Source organism: Hemiscyllium ocellatum, chromosome 26 (genome assembly GCF_020745735.1).
Source record: "Hemiscyllium ocellatum isolate sHemOce1 chromosome 26, sHemOce1.pat.X.cur, whole genome shotgun sequence".
Lineage (NCBI taxonomy): Eukaryota > Metazoa > Chordata > Chondrichthyes > Orectolobiformes > Hemiscylliidae > Hemiscyllium > Hemiscyllium ocellatum.
The window spans coordinates 7,861,913-7,886,927 of record NC_083426.1 but is presented as its reverse complement, the minus strand read 5'-3'; the positions used below and the strand labels follow the sequence as shown (position 1 = coordinate 7,886,927).

The window sequence follows — 25,015 nt, the reverse complement described above, 5'->3', positions numbered from 1 at the left end:
AGAAGACAACTTTAGTTTTTTTTTCATTCACTCATGGAATGTGGGTGTTATTGTAATTATTTGGTCAGATTTTGTTTCCATCTTCTATTCCTGGGAGCAGTTTCCAGCAATTGATTCTTTCTGTTGTGGTACTGCATATACACATATCAGAAAGTTGAAATTAACTTTTTAAAAACTGCAGATGCTGGAGATGTTTTTATTCACTTAGGAGACATGGGCATCGCTGGGTGGGCCAGTATTTATTGCCCATCCCTAATTACCAAGAAGGGCTTTCAGAGCCCATCACATCAGAGAGAGCCTGGAGTCACATGTAGGCCAGACCAGAACAGCAGAATTACTTCCCTCAAGAACATTGATGAACCATGGGGTCCTTTTTTAAACAAAAATCAGCAATGGTTAGGTGATCAGCATTAGGCTGGCTTTTTAATTCCAGATTTTTCATTCAAACTTTATCAAGTGCCATGGTGGATTTGAACCCTTGATGCCAGGACGCAAGTCTGGAGCTCTCGATTAACAATCTAGTGACATTATCATTACACCAATGTCTCCCTCGTTTCAAAAAGCGTACCATGACACCTTTTGTAAGCATACCCAAGAGAGTGGACGGGTTCTCAGTTTAATTCTCATCAGGAAGATGGCATATCTGAGTGTGCAGATTCCCCTTTGGATTTTTTTTCATTAATTCATAGAAATGCTGATCTAGACAGTCATATTCCAATTACCTTCAGAAGGCAGTGGTAAGCTTTCTTTTTGAACTACTGCAATTCTTAGGCTGCAAGTACGCTCACACAGGAAGCAGTTACAGGATCTTGGAGCCAATGACAGTAAAAGAACAATGATGTATTTCCAAGTCAGGATGGTGAGTGGTGTTGCTAATCCCTAGTATCCTTGTCTTTCTAGATGGAAGCAGTCATAAGTTTGGAAGGTGCTGTTTAAGGAGCCTTGGAGTGAGTTGCAGCAGTGCGAATTGTAGATGGAATACACAGTTGCTACTGAATGCCAGTGGTGGGAGTGAACGTTAAGCTGGTGACTGGGTTGCCAATCAAGTTGGCTGTTTTGTCCTGGATGATGTCAAGATTCTCAAGTGTTGTTGGCGCTCCACTCATCCAGGAGTGTGGAGAGTATACTGCACAATCCCTAATCTCAAAGCTGCTCTTGTAGCTACAATATTTATTTATCTAGTCAAGTTCAGTTTCTGGTCATTAGTAACCTCTAGGATATTTGTTATCAAAGGATTCAGTGATAATGATGGCAATAAATATCAAGGGAAACTGGTTAGATTTTCTTATTTGGCTCAAGATACAGTAATCCTGCTCCTTACAGCTGAGATCTGCAAAAATGGAGAATCGTTTATTGCTCTATAAAGTAGCAGCGCTTCTAGGTGTATTTATCCCTATAATCAACAATAGCAATTCAAACTAGACATTTAGTTCCTTCCAGAAAAAAAAGATTAAACTCAGCCTTTATTTTTGCACGTGTCTATTTCAGGCATCTCACATCCTATGTGAAGCAGGAAAGAAATTAATCCACAATTATATTTTCTAATGTTTGCTCTTGCACAGATGATGTGAAAGAGAAAATTTTAGAGCAAAATGCCACCAGTGGTCCTCTTCATGAAGAACTTAATGTAGATCAAGAAACTAGTTCTGAAAAAAAAGTCAGATTGAACTCCACTAACATTGTTTCTCTGTCCAGACACTGCCAGATCTGCGGAGTTTCTCCAGCACATTTTGCCTTATTCAAGAAATGTGGGGTGGCGGGTGACACTCTCTGCTGGGTTAGTGCTCAGTGAAACAGGAAGAGCCCCTTAAGCTCCTCAAATCTAGTCAGATCATGGCAGGTTCTGTCTCAGTGCCAAAGACACGCGTTACTTCTGCAACTCTCAAAACACTCACATGATAGAATCTAATTAATATTTTCAGTTACCCTCCAGGTTCATCTTCTTAGGGCTGAGTATCTTAGATTTCCAACCCCTTATTTGTGAAAGAGCATTTTCTTATATCACCCCTCAACATTGGAGTGTAATTTTAAGCTTGTAGCTCATATTCTCCCCCACTACACCCCCAGAGGAAATAGTTGCTCTCCATTTACTCTTAAATCCTTTAATCATCTTAACCATCTTAATTAGATCAATCTTCTATACTCAGGGCAATACAAGCCTGGTCAAATCAAGCAGTCATTGTAACTTAACCCTTATGGCCCAGGTATCATTCTGATGAGCTGGTGCTGCACTCCTATTCAAGGCCAATATTTCTTTCCTGAGGCACAGTGTCCTGTGTCTGAAGACGACTTGGAAGTTCAGACGTCTTGAACCTGAAAGTCCCAGTTTTCTTCCCAGTCATTTGCCGGTGCAAATTGGGAAAAACCTTTTGCTGATCCATCGCCTAAGATGCTCTAAGGCAGGCAAGGTAGTGGGTCTAAGCATATCATTAAAGAAAAGGTTAATGACACAATAGGTAAGGTGTAACAACAAAAAAAAATAGGAATAATATCAGATCAGAGAGATATCAGTTAAAACAGAATGAATTGGGTCCCTTCTCTGTACAAAAGCCCTACAAGTATTTTTTTTAATTCAAGAAATTGGGGCAATGTGCAGTTTTCTTTGCTAGGTCAGTGGGCCAGCATTTATTGCCCATCACTAATTGCCCAGAGGGCAGTTAAGAGTCAATCACATTGCTGTTGCTGTGGAGTTACATAAAGGCCAGATTAGGTAAAGATGGCAGTTTCCTTCCCTAAAGGATGTTAGTAATACAGATGGGTTTCTCCCAGAATCAACAATGGTCGTCAATGCTATGGTGGGATTTGAACCTGGGTCCCCAGAACATTACCTGGGTTTCTGGACCCTTCAGGCTCTCTGATGAAGGGCTTTTGCCCAAAACGTCGATTTTACTACTCCTCGGATGCTGCCTGAACTGCTGTGCTCTTCCAGCACCACTGATCCAGTTTCAGGATTAATAGTCCAGTGATAATACCACTCGCCACTGCCTCCCCTAATCAGTTACATTATGAATGGTTTTGATAGGGTAGACAAAGTCAATATTTTCACTGGAGGAAGTCTAACATTGGGAAGGGTGTACATACAGATGATACTGAATAATAAATCTAATGGGGAATTTAGAAGGAACTTTGAGCAGAGTGTGAAAATCTCTACCGTGTGAATAACCTTTAAGGAGAACCTGGATAACAAAGGAGATTGGAGCTGAAGGATATGCTGATAGGGTGAGATTAAGTAGGCATTGTAGGAGGCACAGAGTCGGCTGGCCGAATGGCGCATTCCTATGCAGCTACATTGCTTGCTTCTCACATGCAGAAGGCTGTTGATCAGACCCTCTCAGCCTCAAATCAACAACTCCTCAGCATTCTTAGGTGTTTTGGGAGGAAAGAAAACACGATGGGGGCAAGGTAAAAGCCAAAAGCTGCACTATTTCACATTTTTATCAGTTCATTAACCATTCAAGCTCAGCAAACAGAAACAGTCACTTCCAAAGTAGCCACCACTTGCTGAGATGAAGGAGACTTTACTGCAAAAGAATGTGACTGCAATAGATTTCCATACATATATGCACACTCAAAGCTAGGTTGACATGGTTACCAAAACACCTTTTCCTTCAGATTAACTAAAAAGACAAATCATTAAACAGTCAGCTTTAAAGGTAGTTTTTTTATTAATTGTGTGACAAATGCATTTTAACCATCTAAAAAAGATATCCACAGGAAAAAAAATAAATTAAGAATTTACAACAAAACAAATCACAGATTTCTTCGGTCGAACATTCTGTTTGATACAAATTACTCAGTAACTCAAGGAACACATGTGAAAAGCATGTAATCCACAGCAGATAAGCAATAAGGTCACAGACTGCTCTAACCCTAAGTTTCAGCTCTTGAAACTGGCTACAAACTAGTCTGGTTCTTTCAGATTGTGCAGAATGTGGGGAAATATTGGTGTAATTGGCATCATATTCTGTCCCTCCAGGGGACCTCCATGACCGCAAACGTTCTCCATCTTTTCATTTGACAGCATGTCTTTCAGTTTGAAGGTAGACATTGAACATTGGAAGTCTGGAGTCAAATCTGATCTTATCACACTATCTAACAAGGGTCGCTGTAGGGGTGGGAAAGTCAATAGCCCATGAAAGCGAGTGGGAACTTTGCGAGTTTCTTGCTTTTCCAAACCTTGTAAGCCAGTTATAGCTAACCTCAACCACTGTCCCAAGCTCTGGTCAGCTAGCTCAGCAACAAAAGAACAACCTCCAAGTGTGTTCATTGCTGGATGGAGGATTCAGGGCTGATTGAGTGGAGATATTTAGCAGACAATTTGGAGGAGTGGACAGGCAGGAATCAGGGAACCGATTTCCACTGATGGGAATTATCCAGAACAATGGGGCATAACTCCAGAATTTGAGCTCAGCTTTTCTGGGGTGATTTTAGGGGGCACTGTTTCCCAAAATTTGGATAGCTGGAATGGTCTCCAACAAAAAAAAATTGGGATGGGAGATAATTGAAAATTTCAGAACAGGTTTGCTTCAGAAGGAGTATCAAGGATATGGAATCAAGACAGGTTCTGGTTAAATGGAATTAAAATATGGATCAGCCTTAACTGAACTGAATGGGGGCCAATTTGTTTTCCTACATTCCTAATAACAGCTCAGGTTGATATCATTTCAATTTGTTTCACTCTCTTCAATCCTCAGTCTATACTCTTCTACCCAAGTCTACTTAAGGCTATATCTTCTACTCAATTCCCATCAAGCAGAAAATCCATTTCTTGGGGTTCAATACAATTCCATCCTGGCCACTTCTCTGGTAACTAAACATGTTCGATAACATTATACCCACTGTATACAAATGCAAGCAGCAAATTAAATCTGAAACCAATATTTCCCTACTACACAAACCTTCAAAATAAAAGCTATTCTTGATAGATTTCAACATTCCCTTTCTACAGTCATGTGCTGGTCAACGCTGACTAAAGCCCACATGGCGAAAAAAAAATCCAATTGTCCCCACTTATTAATGGGCGCATTTTCAAATGCCTGCCTGTTTCTCCTGTAAAAACCCACCACCTCGCAAATATTTACAGGACAGACCATTTCATAGCCTTCACGGGACATGAAGGATTTTAACTAATTACACTGAGTCTGGGGCACTCCCAAATAGGATTCAAGTACTCATTCAGAAAAAAAAATTGTCACCACTCATAAATACATTCATTCATTCATTCATTCAGAAAGGCATGCAACACCATCAGGAATTAGTACATAAAAAATATACCTTGCTTAAAGAATGATATGGAATGATGCAGTATTTGCAACAATCAATCTTAGAATGATATATTTAGATAGTGAAGAAATGAACTTTCAGTTTCTGATTGTAATCTCAAAGCACTTAGACAGCAAATGATGTGTATAATGGCATCAGCTCTTTCCACAGTGTAATACACATTATTCTCTTCCTCTAATCAAGTTGGCTCCATTGCAACTTAAAGAGTGTACTCAGAATTATGGTCATAATCATTATTAATTGAGCAGTAGAAAAAAATTCTATTATAATATTAAACTTCTTCTGCATTCACTTATTTACATATAACCAAAAAGTCTGAGGCAGAGGGGCAAAATAAATTAACAGGCAATATATATATATGTTTGTCACATAAATAGTAAACTCAATTCAGTCTGGTGCAACTGCCCAATTTTCAGATGCACTCTTCCTTTTTGACAGAGGCTGTGTCACATTAGGGCACAATGTACTCATTATTTGACCAATGATGCAGGCAATGGTTGAACAGTCTGGAGCACCATGGAATGGACTTGCTGGCAATTCATTAGCCAATGTTGGCATGGTCAATCTGAATGGCGGTTTCTTGTTAAATCATAAGTTATAGAGGTTCTCCAGTCTCTGCCTCCCCCTATTCATCAGTACATTTTCATTTTCTCAGAGTAGGGAGGAAGGCAGAAGGGTAAAAAGGATCGCTCATCTTTTCCTTATTCACATACAACTATTTCCTACCTTTATCCCTTATTTTACACATTAATCTCCTTCACACTATCATCACTATTTTCTTTTTTTATCTCAGTGTTCATAGTGCAGGTCTGAGTCACCCATTAGAGTTTTTCATTCAGGATCTCGCTCGATACTACACAACGTCCTTGTATTCTTGAAGATGAAACATTAGATTAATGAAGTAACAAGTGACTCCTTGCACTCTGTCTTGGCTCCATTTACATTCTGCAACCTTTTCTCACATTCTGTACCCTCAAAATTTGTCCTACATTCTCTGCTTCTTCCTCTTTCACGAAGAGGCATTCTGGAATCTTGATATGTCTGTCCTGTTCATCTTCCGCCTCTCAGCACTTGGCTTTGACGTCAACCATTTATAATGAACCATCATTAAGGCACAGATTTAACAGAGCCACTCAGACAAGTTTATTGCAAATCGCTACAGCCTTTTTGTAGACCTCAGTCACATGATCAAGGTCCATGAGAGAGAAGTTGCTGTCACCCAACTCTGTGAAGCACTTCATCTTGCGAAGGCGCGGCCTGCAGTCTGACTCCGATCCATCCAGGTGGAGCAGGTCGTCGGCAGAGACACAGCTCCGCATCTGGCTGCGCTCCTGCCGGCCCTCAGGGAGGTCCAGGCGGTCAAAAGATTCCGAGGAGAGGATGCTGTCCTCACTCACCGCGCTGGACGGGTGGCTCCAATTCGATGAAAGCCTGATGTCAGAAAAGGCCAACTCGTTGAAGGAGCCCAAGCTCTTCAGGGTGGGACTTCCCATTGTAGAGTCTGTGCTGCTGGAGGAGAACTTACCATTGCGTTTGAGGATGCCTTTGCGCCGGCTGGTCGTGTCTTTGGAGCGATCACCAATGGAATGACCGGCGTCAAAGCTCCCCACCTCAAAGACTGGGGAGTTTTCATAGTCTAGCAGGTCTGCTGACTCACTTGGCTCTGGTGATGAATAATAACCAGATTCTCTTTTTGCAGGCTTCTTCAGTATCCCTTTCTTTGGTGCAGGGGCCACAGCACTGGGCTGTTGGCTGTTGACTTCCACTGCTGGCGTGCTGGAGTCTTTCGGAATGAAGGCAGTCTCCTCCAAAGATACAGGGTGATTGACATTGCCTGCACTGTGTGACCGATGTTCGTAATTGTTCCTTTTCTTCAAGATTCCTTTCGGCCTCTTCAGCAGTGACTTGCTCTGGCTTTCAGGAGCTCCCCCTTCCTGCAGCGACTGCGAGATGTCATTCTCTTTCTTTGATTTCTTGAGGGACCTCTGCCGCTCCAGCGGCGAGCTGTGCTGCTTAAAGAAGCAACGGACCTTTGAGCCACTTTCAAAGACAATGCGAGATGACCGCTGCAGCCAGTCGGAAGAGATGGTCACCGGCATTTCATAGTCTTTCACTGACTCCATCTCGCAGACTGGGGTTTTGTAGCCCCAGTTCACCCACCAGTGATTAGCAACATCTTCAATGGTAGCTCGGCGGTCTGGGTTCACCATCAGTAGCCAACGGATCAGCCCACAGGCATCTGAGACAGAGTTAAAAAAAAACATGAACCACCATTTCCAATTAATTAGATTAGATTCCCTACAGTGTGGAAATAGGCCCTTCAGCCCAACAAGTCCACACTGACTCTCTGAAGAGTAACCCACCCAGACCCATTCCCCACATTTACCCATGACTAATGTACCTAACATTATGGGCAATTTAGTACAGCCAATTCACCTAACCTGTACACCTTTGGCTGTTCCAGTTTTGTCCCACAATTCAAAGGGAAACCCACACAGACAGTCATCAGAGGCTGGAATTGAAACCAGGTCCTTGGCGCTGTGAGGTAGCAGAGCTAACCACTGAGCCACCGTGCTGCCTTGCAGCAGCAACACCACACATGCTCATTTATATAGCACTTTAATGAGACAGGATTTTCAAGGTGCTTTGCAGGAAGTAACTCAATATATCTCACTAGTTTTACAAAGGAGGCATCTGACAAAAACTTGGTCAAAGAGAAAGGTTTTACGAAGGACCTTAAAATGAGGAATTCCAAAACCTTTCCTCGATAAAGGCTATGGTTTCAGCTGCAATGATGGAATGTTTCATTTTCATTCATTCATTCATGGGATGTGGGAGTTGCTGGTTGGGCCAGCATTTACTGCCAATCCCTAGTTGCCCTTTGAGAAGGTGGGGGTGAGCTGCCTTCTTGAACGGCTGCAGTCCATATGATGTAGGTTGAGGGATTTTCAGGATTTTGTCCCAGCAACACCGAAGGAATGGTGATATATTTTCAAGTAGAGATGGTGTGTATCTCGGAGGAGAATTTAAAGGTGGTTGCATTCCCACCTATCTGCTGTCCTTGCCCTTCTAGATGAAAGTGGCTGTGGGTTTGGAAGGTGCTGTTTAAAGGAGCCTTGATAAATGTCTGCAGTGCATACTACACATTAACTTTAGCTGCCAGAGGAAGTGGTGGAGGCTGGTACAATTGCAACATTTAAGAGGCATTTGGATGGGTATATGATTAGGAAGGGTTTGGAGGGATATGGGCCAGGTGTTGGCAGGTGGGACTACATTAGGTTGGGATATCTGGTCAGCATGGACGGGTTGGACCGAAGGGTCTGTTTCCGTGCTGTACATCTCTATGACTCTGTGTACAAGTGTCAGAATTGAAGGAGGACAGAAATCTGAGTTTATGGGCTGAAGGTGGTTACAAAGATACAGGGGGCTGATGTCAGGGGGATATGGAGTGAGATTTGATACAGAGGTCAAAATGTTTACATTCAAAGGCACTGGTGGACCACAAGCCAATGTAGGTCAAGGAGCAAAGGGGTGATGGCTGAACAACATCTCCTGTCGTTGCCAGTGAGTCTTTGTAAAACTGCATGTTTATCATGTATGTTGTTAATGGCTCCATGGGAAAGTGCATTTGATGTTTGGGTCGCAACTTTGATGATCTGTCTTCAGCACAGCCAACGGTCTCAACTGGGCAGTAAGTATACCTGATTTTCCACTATCGCATATCCTCATAGAAATATGAATTAAAGGTATCAAGTCAGGTTCCAATGATGTGAAACAAAACGTACTGGAGAAACTCAGCAGGTCTGGCAGCGTTGTGGAGAGAGAAACAGAGAGTTAACATTTCAAGGCCAGTATGACTTTTCTTCGGTTCCAAAGTAGTGCTATATCGGATTTGAAGCAATCACTATTTTTCTCTCTTTGCAGATACTGCCAGACCTGCTGAGTTTCTCCAGTATTTCAATTTTTTAATTTCAGATTTCCAGCATCTGCAGTATTTTGCTTTAATCTATAATGATGTACCAGCCCTTCCCATTGGTCGACAGTACGTTTCCATCTAACAATTATGAACAATCCTTAAGACCACCTCATTGGTTGCAAAGCACTTTTTGGATGACTCAAGATTGCGCAAGGTGCTACGTGAACGCAGGTTTTATTTTTACCTGAAGGTTTGGTAGGCTCTCGATAATCTCCGTTGGTGATTTGTTTAACAAGGTTTCTGTAATCGTGCCCATCAAAAGGCATCGTGCCATGAACCAAGGTGTAGAGTAGTACACCCAAAGACCAACTGTCAACCTACCGAAAGAAAAATAATTCATGTTACCTTGGAAATCAATTTAAGGATACTGGAAGGCAGAAATAGTAGTGAATATGGGATAACCTTTTATTCAGCATACTACCAATAAATTGTCTCTATTACTTAGATTGTATGTTCAGTTCTACAGTACAAGCTCAAAGCTTCTCTAAACACCTTGTGTCAACTTGGTGTGTAATCAATACACTGTGGTTATCTTCAGCATAGATCTTATAGAGACGCCCTAACTCTTGTGTGTTGGGGCACATCAATCTTATTTCAGCTCCATCTTCTGAAGACTATCACTTGCGTCCAAGTGGGATTAAGAGAACTATTACCACATTCGCTTAAAGCTAACAAAAATGCACCTTTCAACTTTTGTCTCATTAAGCAAGGACTCTTGGTTTATTTGCTAACATTTCGTGATCAGCTAACATATACTGATGGTTACCCAGCTATATTTGCCTTTTATACATAGAGATCTACAGCATTCCAAACCCAGCCAAAGGCAAGACTGCACAATCACATCAAAGTTGCAGCAGAGAAATATTTGACCCATTGCCGGTATTTAAGCAAAGGAGCCTCTTCACACCTTTGTTCACCTCACCCTATCTTTATATCCCTTCAATCCTTTCTCCCTTGGCTGCTCATCTACTTTCAGTTGTACAGTTCACCTCAAATGCTCCTTGTGGTAAGAGTTCCACGTTCTAACAACGCCACAGATAAAGAAGCTTTGCCTGAATTTTCGACTGAATTTGAGAGACCATCATAAACTTCTTGCTGCTAGCCTGGGACCTCACTTGCTACTGCCATCAAGCTCAGGCCTCCTCCAGTTTTCACAACTCAAAGAGAAATCCTCAACGGGAACACAGAAATGAGAAGGGGAGGATGGTGGACATGACGTGTCAGAGCTCCGAGTAGCACATAATCTTTGGACCAAATGCAAACACCATTGAAAAAAAATATATGTTCAGAGAGCAGGTCTCTGCCAGTCAGAGGGAGCAACTGAGAAACTGCACTCACCTCAGGGCCCCTGTATGGACGGCCATTGACAATCTCTGGTGATGCATACAGGGGGCTGCCACAGAAGGTCTGCAAAAATCGGTCTTGGTGGTACAAATTGGAGAGACCGAAATCAGCAATCTAGGAATGAAAGATTAAAAGACAACTTTAGGGGAACGAAAGTCCATCATTACTGTTTGAACTTTGCCTGTTGCAAATCAAAAACACAAATGACAACTCATTGTGAGTGGTAAGTGACACGTAGCATGTACACAGGGTTGCTAAAAGACTTGAAACAAGCAAACAGTGCAATTTGTGGCGTATTTACTTAAGCGAATTACACATGCTTGGATCAGATTGAGCGGAGGAGAACTGACAGATGGTATGTATGTAATTACTTTTTATATACATCAGGGTTAGTGTAAGGAGGAGGAGCTATATCTGGGTCTGGACTGAACAGTTTCCCAAAGGGTCTCTCTGGCCTAGTTTCTAATACAAGACTCAGGCACCAAGCCAAAAATACTACTTTCCTTCATATTTTTCCAAAATAAAACAGCTGCAAATGGTTTAAAATCAGACCTCTAGATGGGAGGCAGCAACTAGGGGTCTGAGGGGAGTGCTGTCATTTCCTTCCTCTTCCACTCCATTCACTTGCTACAGTTAGGGCACCAAGTAACTGTAGCCAAGTTACACTCTCAAACATTTTCAAGCAATGGATGGCAGTAGAGGGAGAGAATTTCAATTTGAAAAGGCTAAAGGAGTATTGAGGACAAAGCAAATATAGGCCGGCACTCCAGTGTCAAAACCGAGAGCTGGTGTGGCTGTCTTTCAGTTGGGATGTATACCAACCTCAGGGACTTGCACAATCCACATGGTCACCATAGGTGGACAGGACATGTGGCGTCCTGTGCCAATATTTATGCTTTTTCTACCCAGCAGTGTGCCTGTGTTTATCCGTCAATCAAGACCATTAAAAAACAGATTACCAGCTCTCACCACATTGCAGGAGCTTGCTCTGCCATACATTGGCTGCCATTTCCTACATTACAATAACTACAGGTGGCAAAACACTTTTGGTACGTCCAGACACACACTCTTTTGGCTGCCTTTCTCTCTCGCCTATCTTGGCAATGGCGAGGCCAGTTCTCATGGCTCAGTTGAGATGAGTTAGGCAGCACAGACTGGGAATCTCTGATGTTATGTAACTCAGTAACACACCCGATCCCTGTATTATCCAGTAAGCCCTTGGGCTGGCCGAAACCCCAAAAGACTCTAATATTTATGTGTCAGCTGAATTGTTCATCTCTATCTAAACACACACTGCACTGTGAATATACCCCACAATGAAATCCTTCCTGATGCCTATTTAAACAGACAGAAAAGCCACAGAAACAGCCATACAGCCCCTTGAACCTGTTTCATCATTCAATTAGATCAAAGCTTGTCTGCATTTTGAAGCCATCGTTTTTGCCTCCCTCAATGCTTTCAATTTCATATATTTCAAAAGATCATGTCAAATATTAACTAGCAATTTGACTGTCAGGGTCAGTATTGAGCAAAAGGTCACTGGCCTCCAGATGAGGACAAAAGGTAAACAGACTTGTAGCAAAAAATAGGCCAGAGAGATACTGCAGAATGGACAGAGTCTAATGCAAACAACACATCCCAATTAAAGGAAAATGCCTGTTTGATGGGTTCAAGTCAGTTGCTGGTTGGGTCTTTTGAGGGAAGTGCTTTGGCAATTTGCTGCAGTGCCTGTAGGGGGAAGAGGAGGATATCAGATGGGGTCCCCTGCTCCCATTGACCATATAATGCTTCCTGCCTTTAGGTACATGGGGGGTTAGAATATTGCCAGAGTCAGGCTGTCCTCTGCTGTTTTCTACAATCAAGTATTTCCATGGTACTACAAAACAGAGAGGCTTGACAAAGAGATGGAAATACTTGTGAAACCACATTCAATACCTTCAGAAGAAAACAAGGTGGGGGGTGGGGGGGAAAGCTGAAACAACTGCATGGTGTGCTGTCAGATTAAATACCAAATTCCAAAATTAAGAAAGAAGGGGTAGAGCTGAAGTCGATCATTTGGCCCATCAAAACTACTCTAATATTCCATGAGTTCTTGGCTGATCTTCTACCTCAACACTCACATTTTCCCCATGAGCCCCAATTACTTAAAACCACAACAATCGGCCCTCCTCTGCTTTGAGTATACTCAGTAACTAAGTATTCAGTGCTCTGAAGAAGAGAAGTTGAAAGATTCACAACTAAAATTAGACCAAACTGTCGCAAACAGTTGATCGATGACAGAACTTACAGATTTTCAACTAGATTTAATTGTTATGGAAATCCACTGAAAAAACATCTGTGGATTGGAATTTTGTGAATTTGAACTAGTTAATGCTCTTTAACATTCCTTTGTTATTCTCCGATTGGCTTCATTTTGACCTTAAAATGTCCATTAATGGTCACAGAGCTCTTTCTCTGAGAATTATAGACTGGCACAATTCAGAAGAAACCAGTTTGTCCATCCAAGTTCACAACATCTCAATGATCCAGTTCATCCCAATTACTTGATCTTTCCCCCAGATTTTCCTTCCAATGATTTATCACAAGTCCAAAAAAAATCAAAGCACTGCAGATTATGGAGATCAGAAACAAAATCTGAAATTGCTGGAAACATTCAGCAAGTCTGCCAGCAACTGTGAAGAGAAATCAGAGTGAACATTTCAGGTCCAGTGACCTTTCTTCATAACAGAAAAAGAATCTTTCCTTTTCTTGCTCTCAAGAAGGGTCACTACACCTGAAATATTCTTTACAGAGAAGTGTTTGCAAAAAAATACAATTCATTCAGGGAATGAATGCTGGCTAGGACAACATTTATTGCCCTTTCTTAATTGTCCTTGTAGTGATGGTGGTGCTGGTAAGTTGCCTTTTGGAACTAATGAAGTCCATTTGCTGCAGGGGAGGGAATTCAGATTTTGACTCAGTGACAGTGAAGAAACAGTGATATATTACCAAGTTAGGATGGTGGGTGGCTTGGAAGGGACCTTACAGATGATGTTCCTTGCCCTTTTAGATGGGGGTAGTTATTGGTTTGGGAGGTGCTGCTTAAGGAGACCTGGTGAATTTCTGCAGTACAACAGGGGGATTGAGTTTAAAAGCCTTGAGATGTTGTTGCAGCTCTATAAAACTTTGGTTAGACCGCACTTGGACTACTGCGTCCAGTTCTCGTCACCCTATTATAGGAAAAATGTTGATGCTTTGGAGAGGGTTCAGAGGAGGTTTATCAGGATGCTGCCTGGACTGGAGGGCTTATCTTATGAGGAGAGGCTGACTGAGCTCAGACTTTTTTCATTGAAGAAAAGGAGGAGGAGAGGGGACCTAATTAAGGTATACAAGATAATGAGAGGCATAAATAGAGTTGATAGCCAGAGGCTATTTTCCAGGGCAGAAATGACTAACTCGAGGGGTCATAGTTTTAAGCTGGTTGGAGGAAAGTATAGAGGGGATGTCAGAGGCGGGTTCTTTACACAGAGAGTTGAGAGAGCATGGAATGCGTTGCCAGCAGCAGTTGTGGAAGCAAGGTCATTGGGGACATTTAAGAGACTGCTGGACATGCATATGGTTACAGAAATTTGAGGGTGTGTACATGAGGATTAGTGGTCAGCACAACATCGCGGGCTGAAGGGCCTGTTTTGTGCTGTACTGTTCAATTTTCTATCTTGTCGATGGTGCACACTTCTGCGCAGATAGTGAAGGGAATGAATGCTTGTGTTGGCAATCAAGTTAGCTGTTTTGTTCTGGATTATGTCAAACAGGTTGAACCTTTGCTTATTCAGGCCAGTGGGGAATATTCCACCACTCTCCACCTGTACCTTGGGGATGATGGATAAGCTTTGGGAATTCAAGAGACGGATTTCTCAATGTAGGATTCCAATCCTCTGATCTGCTCTTGTAGCCAAAGTATTGACATGCCTGGTCCAGTTCAGTTTCTGGCGATCATTAATTTTGGAGGATTCAGTGATGGTAATGTTATTGAATATCAACAGTGATCATTTAATCCAGTTCAGGAAGAAAGGAAGATAAATACTTGCAGATAGAGTTAGATGTAGCAGAATTGCTCGGCATGGACCAAATAGCTAGATTCTGTGCTGCAAAATCTATGTAAAAGGAGAAAGGGGAGGGAAATACCAAGTTCAAATGAATGATTGCGATGTGAACTGAAACATTAGAACAACAGAGCAGATTTCCGATTGTCCAAAACAACAGGTAGCTATGACACAGACAGCTATGACTTTGGTTTAAATACACCCTGGGCACAGATCATGGGTAGGTACTCCATAGTGGGTGATTTCCATTTGGGGTGATTTAGTGGTTTTGGAGGCTGGGGAAAGAGAGAACTGAGACTCTCATTGGAACTGCAGAAAAAGCAATAAAAATGGACTGAGACTGAATGGCTCTCATTGAGATAGTTAGGGTTGGAAATGTTTGTAGTAGTTGCTAGGTGACAATGTGCGTTTGTTACAGTGACCTTTTATAGAACCCATCGCAAAACAAGCCCATTTATTAGTTTGCAAGTGAACAGAGAGGCTGCACTTACTATTTTAATCAATTTAGTCTGTGGCAGTCAAGGAGGTAGGAATTATTGAACTGCAGAGCACAGTACGAATGTAGAGGCAGAACCAAAATGTGAATAATTTTCTAGACAAGGGCACTTTGTTTCAGAGTCTCCCTGAGTAATCACAAAATCAGGGAGATAATACCCTCTATAATTCAGAGGCTAGTTCTCCTATGTGCACAGTCACCATTTTATATTTATAGAAGACTTTTAATATAATAAAGCTTCCCAAGTTGTATCATTGAAATGTTATCCAACAAATTTTCACACTCAGCCATATGAGGAGACATTATAGCTGATGGCCAATGGCTTCCTTAGCAAAGCAAAAACAGCTTAAAAACGGGAGAACATGGTGGAGGGGTTTAGTGAGGAATTTTGCAGTTTAAGGCTCTCAGCAGCTGAAGCCATTGCTGAAAATCACGAGCATCGACACTTTTGATGACTTAGAGGAGGCTAAATCTGGAGTAGCACAGAGATCTCAGAGGGCTGTGGGAGTGAGGAGGGACAAATACAGAGGGAGCTGCAAAAAGAAAAATGTCAATCCAGTAAATCAAGGGTCACTCCAACCCTTTAACTGAGAAACTGTTCCCGCAACAAAACTTCGGCAAAGTGTCACTCCTTACCTTGACATTCCTGGCGGCATCCAGCAGGATGTTCTCCAGTTTCAGGTCCCGGTGCACAATCCCGTTCTGGAAAAGAAGAAACCAAACCAAGACCATAAATTCTTAGCTTAGCTCCAGACGGTGTGAAGAGACAGTCATACACATTTCTCAATCCATCTTGGCTTTACTGCATACCTGAGAAAGATTTAGCCAGCAGAAGCACAGGAATTTGGAGTTTCCTTGTTCCTCCCTCTGTGTAGAGAGTGGTGCTGGGCCCAAGCTCCCACAGAGACAAAAATTACTGTGTAATCCAGTTGTTTTGCATTTCTTGATTGCATCTCTGGAGAGCTCAGTGTATCTTTGTCTGGCAGGTGGTTTAACCAGAACAGGGAAGCATGAAACTCCAACAGTTCAGGATGTGAACTAGCAGATATGTAGAGAAGACAGCCCCCACATGCTTGTCAGAGGAAGTTAGAGTATTGGTCTGGTGTAACGTGAAAAGTTGTTTCGGTGTTCTACAGTCAATGCACCCAGTTCGTTTGCAAACCTCTAGCTTTTATTCCCATTTCTCCTGAAGGTGTTTGCTACCTCATGCTGGCCTACAGTTCTGAACAGCACTGTCCCAACCCAATCATGTCCAAATAATTCCAGATACCACGCTAGCAGTGTCAGAAGGTGATATGAAAATTCAAACAATGCCACACACAAATCCACCCACCCTAGACATGCCCAATCTTACAGAAGCGGATTTGAAGTCTCAAGAAATTAATCTCTCAGACGAAGGAAGAAAAATCACAGGGGGACTTTGTTTCCACTTTTTTGAAATATATTTTGCTTATTAACAACCGTCATTGGAAATTTTTTTTTGTCATTTATACCAGAAACTATGCTGGGTGTTCTGGATTCCCTACACAGGGGCTAACAATCTGTCTCGCCTGGTGTCAGGACCCTTCAGAATCAATGTGATCATTTTCATTCTTACAAATTCCACAGATTACAAACCCCAGTTTGTTATGCTTCTCATCAATGGACAACGCCGTCATTCCAGGAGCCTAGTAAACATTAACTATTCCACCTCCAACACAATTATATCTATCCTTCTGATGAAATAACTGTCAAAGATAAAAGGATATTTCATGGGCAATCACATGTTGAATCCTCCAGGAAGCAAATCTGACCAAGGACAGCTAACAGAAACCCGCTTATAAAATTGATCTGCACATGTAGGTCTAATGTGTCAGGGAGTTTTCACTGGGTTAGGAAACGAGTCTTATTTTCCTTTCTTAACCCCAGGGCTGTGAAGATAACTGCAGAACCCATCTTACCCTCCACCAACTGAGATAGCAATAACAGGGGAATGATATTCAGGAGTCCATGTATCCTGCAATGCCAAGCAATGCTATCATACACTGGACTATTGAGTCCTCCTGCCCGACAGACAGAAAATAAGACAGGATGTTGTTTTTAGCTAAATTGGTGGCTTTTTTTTCTTTTGAGGTTGAGTGTTCATTGTGGGTTTTGAATCCAGGCCCCACATTCCAAATAATTGTCCATTAAGTTTCTACGTGCCCCTCGAATGAAAGAGTGTTTGAAGAAAAGCCTTAAAAGGTTTCGTTCCCCTCGAGTCTTGTCTGAAGAGAACTGGAAAACGAGTCAAGTCCTTTGTGTGGAGGTGGTGTGGGAGGCAAAGCAGAATGACCTTTCACCTCTGGCATGCCTTTCCCCTATCTTCCCACCACCCCCACTGTCTTTCTCCACCTGCAGTGAACACAGGGCTTGTAAATTAGGCTGGATTGGAAACAGGCTTCGTCTGATCCCTGTACATGACTTGTATTGCCCTAACGCAAAGTGGCACAATGCCAAGACACACAGCACGCAGACTAATTCTCTCTTGCTTGCTCTGCACCAGCAGGTTGCCTCAGAGGTACCTGGGGACCAACCAACCGCCATCCAAAGAGTAAGACAAGCCACCCCTCCCCCTCCTCAAACTCACCCCATCCCACCCCAACAACCCTCAGAGCGCTTCTAAAAATGAACCTGTACAACATTATGAGAAAGGGGGCCAGAATAACAGAATTATTACTAATAGGGAACAACATCTATTTTGAGCTGGTCACGTTGGGTTGCCGACATCTGTTTTAACTTTTTTTGTTTTAAAAAGACCCAGGTGGTTGGAAACGATTCTTGCATGTCGCCAAATGTTATGAAAACACAAGAGGAACTTGTTCTAGCCCATACTGGATTATTGGGAGGGGGAAAAGAAAATAAAAGAAACGGGAAATTCAAGTCTTGCGACCTGCTTTCCTTTCAAGAGAAACTATCACAAACACATTGTCCTAAAAACAATGTTTTCAGGTGAGGACAGAACATGCTGGGACTGGGATTAGCTAAAGGGGAGTTTGGTAGATGGTCTTTTAGCTTGATGATGTCCAGAAGAGTGCCTGGTAATAGTGGAAGAGCCCAAAAACACAGGGCAACATTTGTTGGTGCTCACACAATGTGTGTGCTTCCAGTCTCTGTGAAGACCACAATAAAAGGAAGCAGCCATTTGGCCCCAAGTTTCTTCAGCCATGTAATTAGCGACTGCTCTGTATCAAAGTACATTTACCCACAATCACTTCCAGGCACCTCAACTCGGCAATTTCTTTCTCTTTAGATTCATTCACAGGATGAATGCGGCATTTTCTCAAAGTAAGGGATTGTCCAACTAAGATAGCGATGACAATCCATTTCTTCTCTCAGAGGCTGGTGAATCTGTGGAATTCTTTACTGCAGAGGGCTGTCGAGGCTGGTAGAGTAGTATATTCAAGGCTGAGAGAGACAGATTTTTAAACAGTAAGGGAATCAAGGGTTATAGGGATAAGGCAGGAAAGTGGAGTAAAGGATGAATAAGCCCTGATGAAGGGCTTATGCTCGAAATGTCGAATTCTCTATTCCTGAGATGCTGCCTGGCCTGCTGTGCTTTGACCAGCAACACATTTTCAGCTGAAGGATGAATGATCTCATCAGATGGAAGAGCAGACTTGGTGGGCCAAATGGCCTACTTCAGCTTTCAAGTCTTTTCCTATTGAATGTTAGGAAGTGCGTGGGTCTGACTGGGCCAGTATTTAGAGTCCAAACCTAACTGTCCCATAAAAGGTGGTGGTGTGTCATCCTCTTGTACTGTTGCAGTCTCTGGGACACTAGCAGCATCATTGTAAAGGGAGTCTGAGACAGTGAATGAAGAGTGATTAGATTTCCAAGTCAGGAGAGCATGTGACGTGGAGGGGAACCTGCAGTTGGAGATGTTTGCACATACCTGCTGACCTTCTACGTCGAGGTCATGGGTTTGGAAGGTACTGTCAAAGGAATGTCACCTCGGTACGTTGTGTAGATATTGCACATAGCTGCCTATGTGCTGGTGGAGGGAGGTATTCAGAGTCTGGAAAACGCTAACTAAACCCAGCCTCAACAATCATTCCAGCAGAACTGTGTCAAACAAGTACTTCCTGATTTTCTTCCTACACAGCTCTCCTTTTAAAATTATGCTCTTTTGTTCTTTACTCTCACAGCAGGGGAAGTACTTTCTCAGTATCAACCTCCTCTCAAGCTTTTACAATTTTAAGCAACTCCATATGATTATCCCACACAACCTCCTGCAGTAATAGGGAATACGAGTCTTACTTATTCATCAGTCTAACCTGAATAAGGGGAGAGAGGGGTTGGAGTGCATGGGAGTGAAATCAGTCAAGGGATTCTGTCTCGGATCATCAGTCACATTTACAGGAAAAGACATGACTGGGTGGAGCCTCCGACATTATACTATTGAGCTGTCAGAGTTCTTGATGATATTACAGTCTGGATCACACAAAGGAAATTTGCTGGGTTTGGGTTGGACCACACCCGATACAGGAGTGTGAGTGGAGAAGAGAGGAAAGAGAAACTGTAAATGTTTTTTAATTACAGTAAAAATGCTCCTTAATCTCCAATATTGCCAGCTCAGGTTTCATTAGAAGCAACACAAAAAAAAACTCTCCCACACATTCCTCAACTTTAGATTCAATGTGATAATGAAGTTGACTGCATTCTTGTTGGTCTAGTTATTCTCGAAAGCACGAGGGTTAGATTACAAAGGATGAAAAAAGGAAACACAAACATTGAAAAGGAAGAAAACACCTTGCGGTTTGCCCAGCTTTTTTGTTTGTTTAATTGAAAAGGACATCACTTTGATGACACAAGGACCTTAGCACGAAGGGGAATTCCGTTTCTAGAAATGTCAAACACCCTTTCCCCATTCTCAATCCTCACATTCATACTTCCCCCAAACCCACGACAGAACACATTATTATTACGTCATCAAAATCAGCCAGCCGTAATTGCCAAAAACAGGAAATTCATTTTGGTCCATATGTCACACTTGCCAGCACACCCAATGCACCCGTTCTATTTTAGACAAAATAACATCATTCAAACCTGTGACTTTATATGCGAAGAATTTGGTTACACCTAAGATAATTGTTTAAAAACACATCTGGCTCCCATCAGCCCTCATTAAAATACAATGTGTGCCACTTGGGAGGGCTTTACTTTTGATTATTTCACTTTCTCTATTGTCTGATTGGCACTGGGGGCTGAGTATTCACCAGGTGCTGGAGCACCTTCCCATATGGTCTCTCACCAGAGCAAGTCTGAACGGAGAGTATTCACAAGCTATTGGACTTCCTGGGACTTCATAAACACACCAAATCCTGACTCACCAGACACCAGCTTGTGCATATCCTCCAGGACGGGTTTAACCACCTCCCTCACTGAAAAGGTCAGAGCAAATTACTGCGGATATTGGGATTTGTACTGAAACCAACAAATGCTGGAGATCACAGCGGGTCAGGCAGCATCCACAGAGAGAGAGCGAGAGCGAGCTAACATGGAGTCCGATGACTCTTCACTAGAACTGACATGAAGTGTGTGGGGTGGGTGGGGAAGAGTGAGAGCAAGAGTGAGACCGATAAAAAGATTGAAAGAATGCGAGACAGACGGAGTGTCAATGTAAGAGTTGTGTTCAGTGTGTGAGCTGCAAAGTGTTCACTAATTCCAATCGTGCAGACAATGCCCATTGAAAATCGATTTGCGTTGGAATCCCAAATGCCACCCACCAAGGAGAGACAAGCTGTTTAGCAGATGCTGTCTGAAAGCGTACCTTGTGACAGTAATGTATGGCAGATACAATCTGTCTGAAGAAATGACGAGCTTCTTGTTCAGTCAGACTCTGCTTCTCATTGATGAAGTCGTATAGATCCCCTTTGCTTGCATACTCCATAATGATCACAATTTTATCCTTGTTTTCAAAAACTAAAAGAAAATTAAAACAGAATAAAAATAACATCAGCAAACTTCATCATGGCAAGTTTATGTTACTGAAGATTAGATTCCCTGCAGTGTGAAAACAGGCCCTTTGGCCCAACAAGTCCACACCGACCCTCCAAAGAGTAACCCACCCAGACCCATTCCTCTATCCTATATTTACACCTGACTAATGTACCTGACACTATGGGCAATTTAGCATGGCCAATTCACCTAACCTGCAAATTTTTGTGATTGTGGGAGGAAACCGGAGCACCCGGAGTAAACCCACGCAGACACGGGGAGAATGTCTGTGTGGAGTTTGCACAGTCACCAGAGGCAGGAATTGAACCCAGGTCCCTGGTGCTGAGAGGCAGAGGTGCTAACCACTGAGCCACCCTCTAACTGAGATTAGAATTCAGAGTTTGCCAGATGGCAGCGAGATTGGCGGTTTTGGTATCCACGGTGAAAAAGCTTAAAATGACTGGAATAACGTTTCATGTTAAAATTACAGCTTCCAGTGGGGAGCCACAGGCAATACCAGCTCAGGTTGAAGACCAACTTAAGAGGCCAGGAGATGGTCCTCTGACTCGTTCTCCAACGGGAAGCAGCACCACCCTAAGAGCTACAGATTCAATGACGTTAATCATGCTGGCAACAGGCATCAGGACAGGAAGTGAAAGATTGTTTTGAAATAAGTTCTGCATTTCACAGTTACCACAGTCACCTGAGTAAGCTGACTGTTCATTGATGGAACGGAATCAAACTGATTTCATCCACCCCAGATGACAGACGCACAACTCAATGTGATATTGAGACCACTCGCATCAGAATAATTGTGGGCCTTTCTGTCCTCAGCCAAAGTAGGCCAGTTGAAGGCAGCAGTAACAGTGCTAACTAATGGCAAAAGTTGGGTAAAAAATCAGGCTGGGTTCCCATTCCTGATCAGAACACGGAAAAGCTCTGTTGGAAAAGTGTGCTTCATCAGTGTTAGACTACGAACAATAGTAGGCTTGGCTGTGATACCCTCACGGCCAAATAGCCCAACAACATTCAACACTCAAGGTAATGGTAGAGGGAGCATTTTGGGAAAGTACTTACACCCACTGCCCAATCACTGCAGTACTTCCTGAGACTCACTGCTGGATCCTGTTTACACTGGGACATTCCAGTCATCTCCACCGAATAGCATAACTTGACATTTAAAAATTGCACCACAACTCGTATACAACATGATGTGCGTTTGTTTTGGAATTTAAAATGAAAACTTTGATATATAACAACTAGAACAGATAAAGTCTGAAGTAAATGAGTCATAATCTCTGTAACAACAGAAAAAAACTCTCCATTTTTGTGTCAGCAAAACTATATGATTCCACATCACCAGCCACCCACTGAGAATCCAACTCATTATTTTTTTTTAACTCAATAACAAACCACACCTCAATATTTGTTAAAAAAATGACACCACCAAAATTCCGAGTGCTGTTCAGTGCTTTATTTAACTCTTTCGTGGGATGTGGGCTAAGTCAGGGTTTATTGTTCATCTCTGGTTGCCCTCGAGAAAGTAGTGATGAGTTGCCTTCTTGAACCACCGCACTTCCTGTGGAGTCAGTACGCACAGAGTGCCGACTGGCAGGAAGCTCCAGGATTTTGACCGATTGGCAATAAAGGATTGACAATGGACTTTGAGGGATGAGGCCTAACAAACCCGCCACACATTCAATGCCCAAGTCTGACTTTACCAGAAATAGTGGGCTCTTCCAGGCAGGGAGAGAGGGAGGGAGAGAAAGAGAGAGAGAGCGAGAGGAGAATCGCATGAGCTTAGAACCCAGAGAGCTAAGGATTTCCCGGAGTTTCCTGGTCAAGTTAGATCATTTCATAGGTCAAGTTAAATAGGCACAGCATCCTACAGTGTGTGCTCACTGAAGCCTGACGATCTTGATATGAATTCCAGAAGAAGTGGTGAAGTTTTCCAATGGCCATCAAATTAAATGGCCGGTGACCAACAACAAGTACCATTCTTTTAGTCCTGCAGGGAAAGATAGTGTGCAACTCCTGAGATGGCAGGATGCAGATGAGGGCACAGGAGAGGAAAAAGTAGCAACATCATTCTGAGCACTCAGCCGATCCCGGTTTCCACTGGGAATGAGAATCTTTATTCTAAGAACCAATGGTCAAGATCATCAGAAATGGTGTTGTGTTGCTTTGAGGGAGCCCTACAAGACACCATGAGGAATAATGGAATGATCAGCAGAAAGTAACAATCCTTCTCATTCTTAGTTATCAAAGAAAGGCTCTACAGAGACAAGGGAATCAATGGCAACGTCTCCAATATTTGGCAATGTGGCACTTCTAGCTGCACACACCAATCCCAGAGACATTAACTCCGAGCTCAGGTCAGGAGCGGGAAGGTTCACTATTCCTATACAGAAGGGAACAAGGAATTGTAACATGTAGCCTTAGGTATTTGGGATGAATGAGGCAGCGGCGATGGCCTAGTGATATTGTCATTAGACTATTAATCCAGAGACCCACGCAATGTTCTGGGGACTCTGGTTCAAATCTTACCACAGCAGACGGTGAAGTTTGAATTCAATAAAACTCTGGAATTAAGAATCTAATGATGACCGTGAATCCATTGTCGATTGTTGGGAAACCTCCATCTAGCTCATTATTGTCCTTTTGGAAAGAAAACTGGCATCCTTACAGAGTCTGGCCTACACGTGACTGTGGACCACACAACAACATTATTGACTCTTAACTGCCCTCTGGGCAATAAATGCTCAGTAATGGCCTCACTCTATAGAGTGAATAGGAGTAACACAGCCCAGGTGGTGCCAAACCCTGGCTAGTCAGCATTCAAACCCTCATCTGGAGAGGTCCTGGAGAATGCTGTGGAACGTTCCAACCAACTGAAGGCATTGCAAACATTTTCTGCATGACAACAAATGTCAACGATGATGGCAGAATCAAATGGCATTCTTTGTAGCACCAGAGAGACAAGGTAGAGCACGATGAAATGCACACTCTCCAAGGCCACACCACTCCACAAATATTGGGAGAAATATGTTTGCCTCAGGCTGTTGGTTGGGTATCTGTAAGAGGGTCTGGAATCTCAAATCACTACCTCATGCCATAATTTTCAGCAAATAAAATCAGAAGTGCTTGTGGGGGGAATCCTGTGGGGAAAATCGGTTTGCAGTACTTATTTCACTTTATAGGGATTCCCCTAACATTAAAAATGTTATTGAAACCAAGAGCTTTATGGAGAGCATTAAAACTCCAAGTTGAGACTGACCCCAGATAAAGTTACGAATTCCTATCTAATGAGAAAGCAAGTTATCTTTATGTTTCCAGTTTCTTTTCTCACCAGCTGCTGTTCCTGGTTACCCTTTAGCATCCAAGTGGCATGTGTTATAAATTCTTTGGTAACAATTAACTCATAATCTGTCTGGTCACAGCTTAGTTGGAGTTAAGGTGCCAAACTCCTTTACAGCGCAATCTCCATTGGGACATAATACTGGCATATTCCAAATCCTCTAAACTGTCAGATTGACAGGAATCTCGTTTACACCTTAAGACACATTCAGATGACCATGGTGAGTGAACAAAGTCAGCAGGTAGGTCTTTGTCACCATCCACCTGGCTGCTTTCCCTAATTTAAATTCCCCAATTTCAAAGAAGCATGGGTTGGGGCAGAAGGGGCTTCTGCCTGCCCTCCGAGGTGAACTTAAGAAAAGCCCTAAACCAGGATTCTGAAGAACAGTGAACGAATTCTCACTGGCCTGGCTAGTATTGTGAGAGAGTGAGAGAGAGATCTGGTCATTAATAGATTGATATGTGTGGGATCTTGCTGTACACTGACTGACGCAGCCATTTCCTCTGGATTACAACAGC

General features: G+C 42.7%; 1 protein-coding gene across 1 annotated transcript in view; it reads right to left on the bottom strand.

Moving 5' to 3' along the window:
- Window positions 1-3,659: 3,659 nt before the first annotated feature.
- The window catches only part of nuak2 (NUAK family, SNF1-like kinase, 2), a 42,426-nt gene continuing 21,070 nt past the window's right edge, over window positions 3,660-25,015 (bottom strand). The window contains exons 3-7 of the mRNA XM_060845312.1: window positions 20,973-21,124; window positions 15,818-15,883; window positions 10,598-10,717; window positions 9,444-9,576; window positions 3,660-7,522 (exon numbers count right to left, since the gene is read on the bottom strand). Coding sequence (XP_060701295.1) covers window positions 6,417-7,522; window positions 9,444-9,576; window positions 10,598-10,717; window positions 15,818-15,883; window positions 20,973-21,124 — 1,577 coding nt within the window. The 3' untranslated portion in view covers window positions 3,660-6,416. The remainder of the gene's footprint in view (window positions 7,523-9,443; window positions 9,577-10,597; window positions 10,718-15,817; window positions 15,884-20,972; window positions 21,125-25,015) is intronic.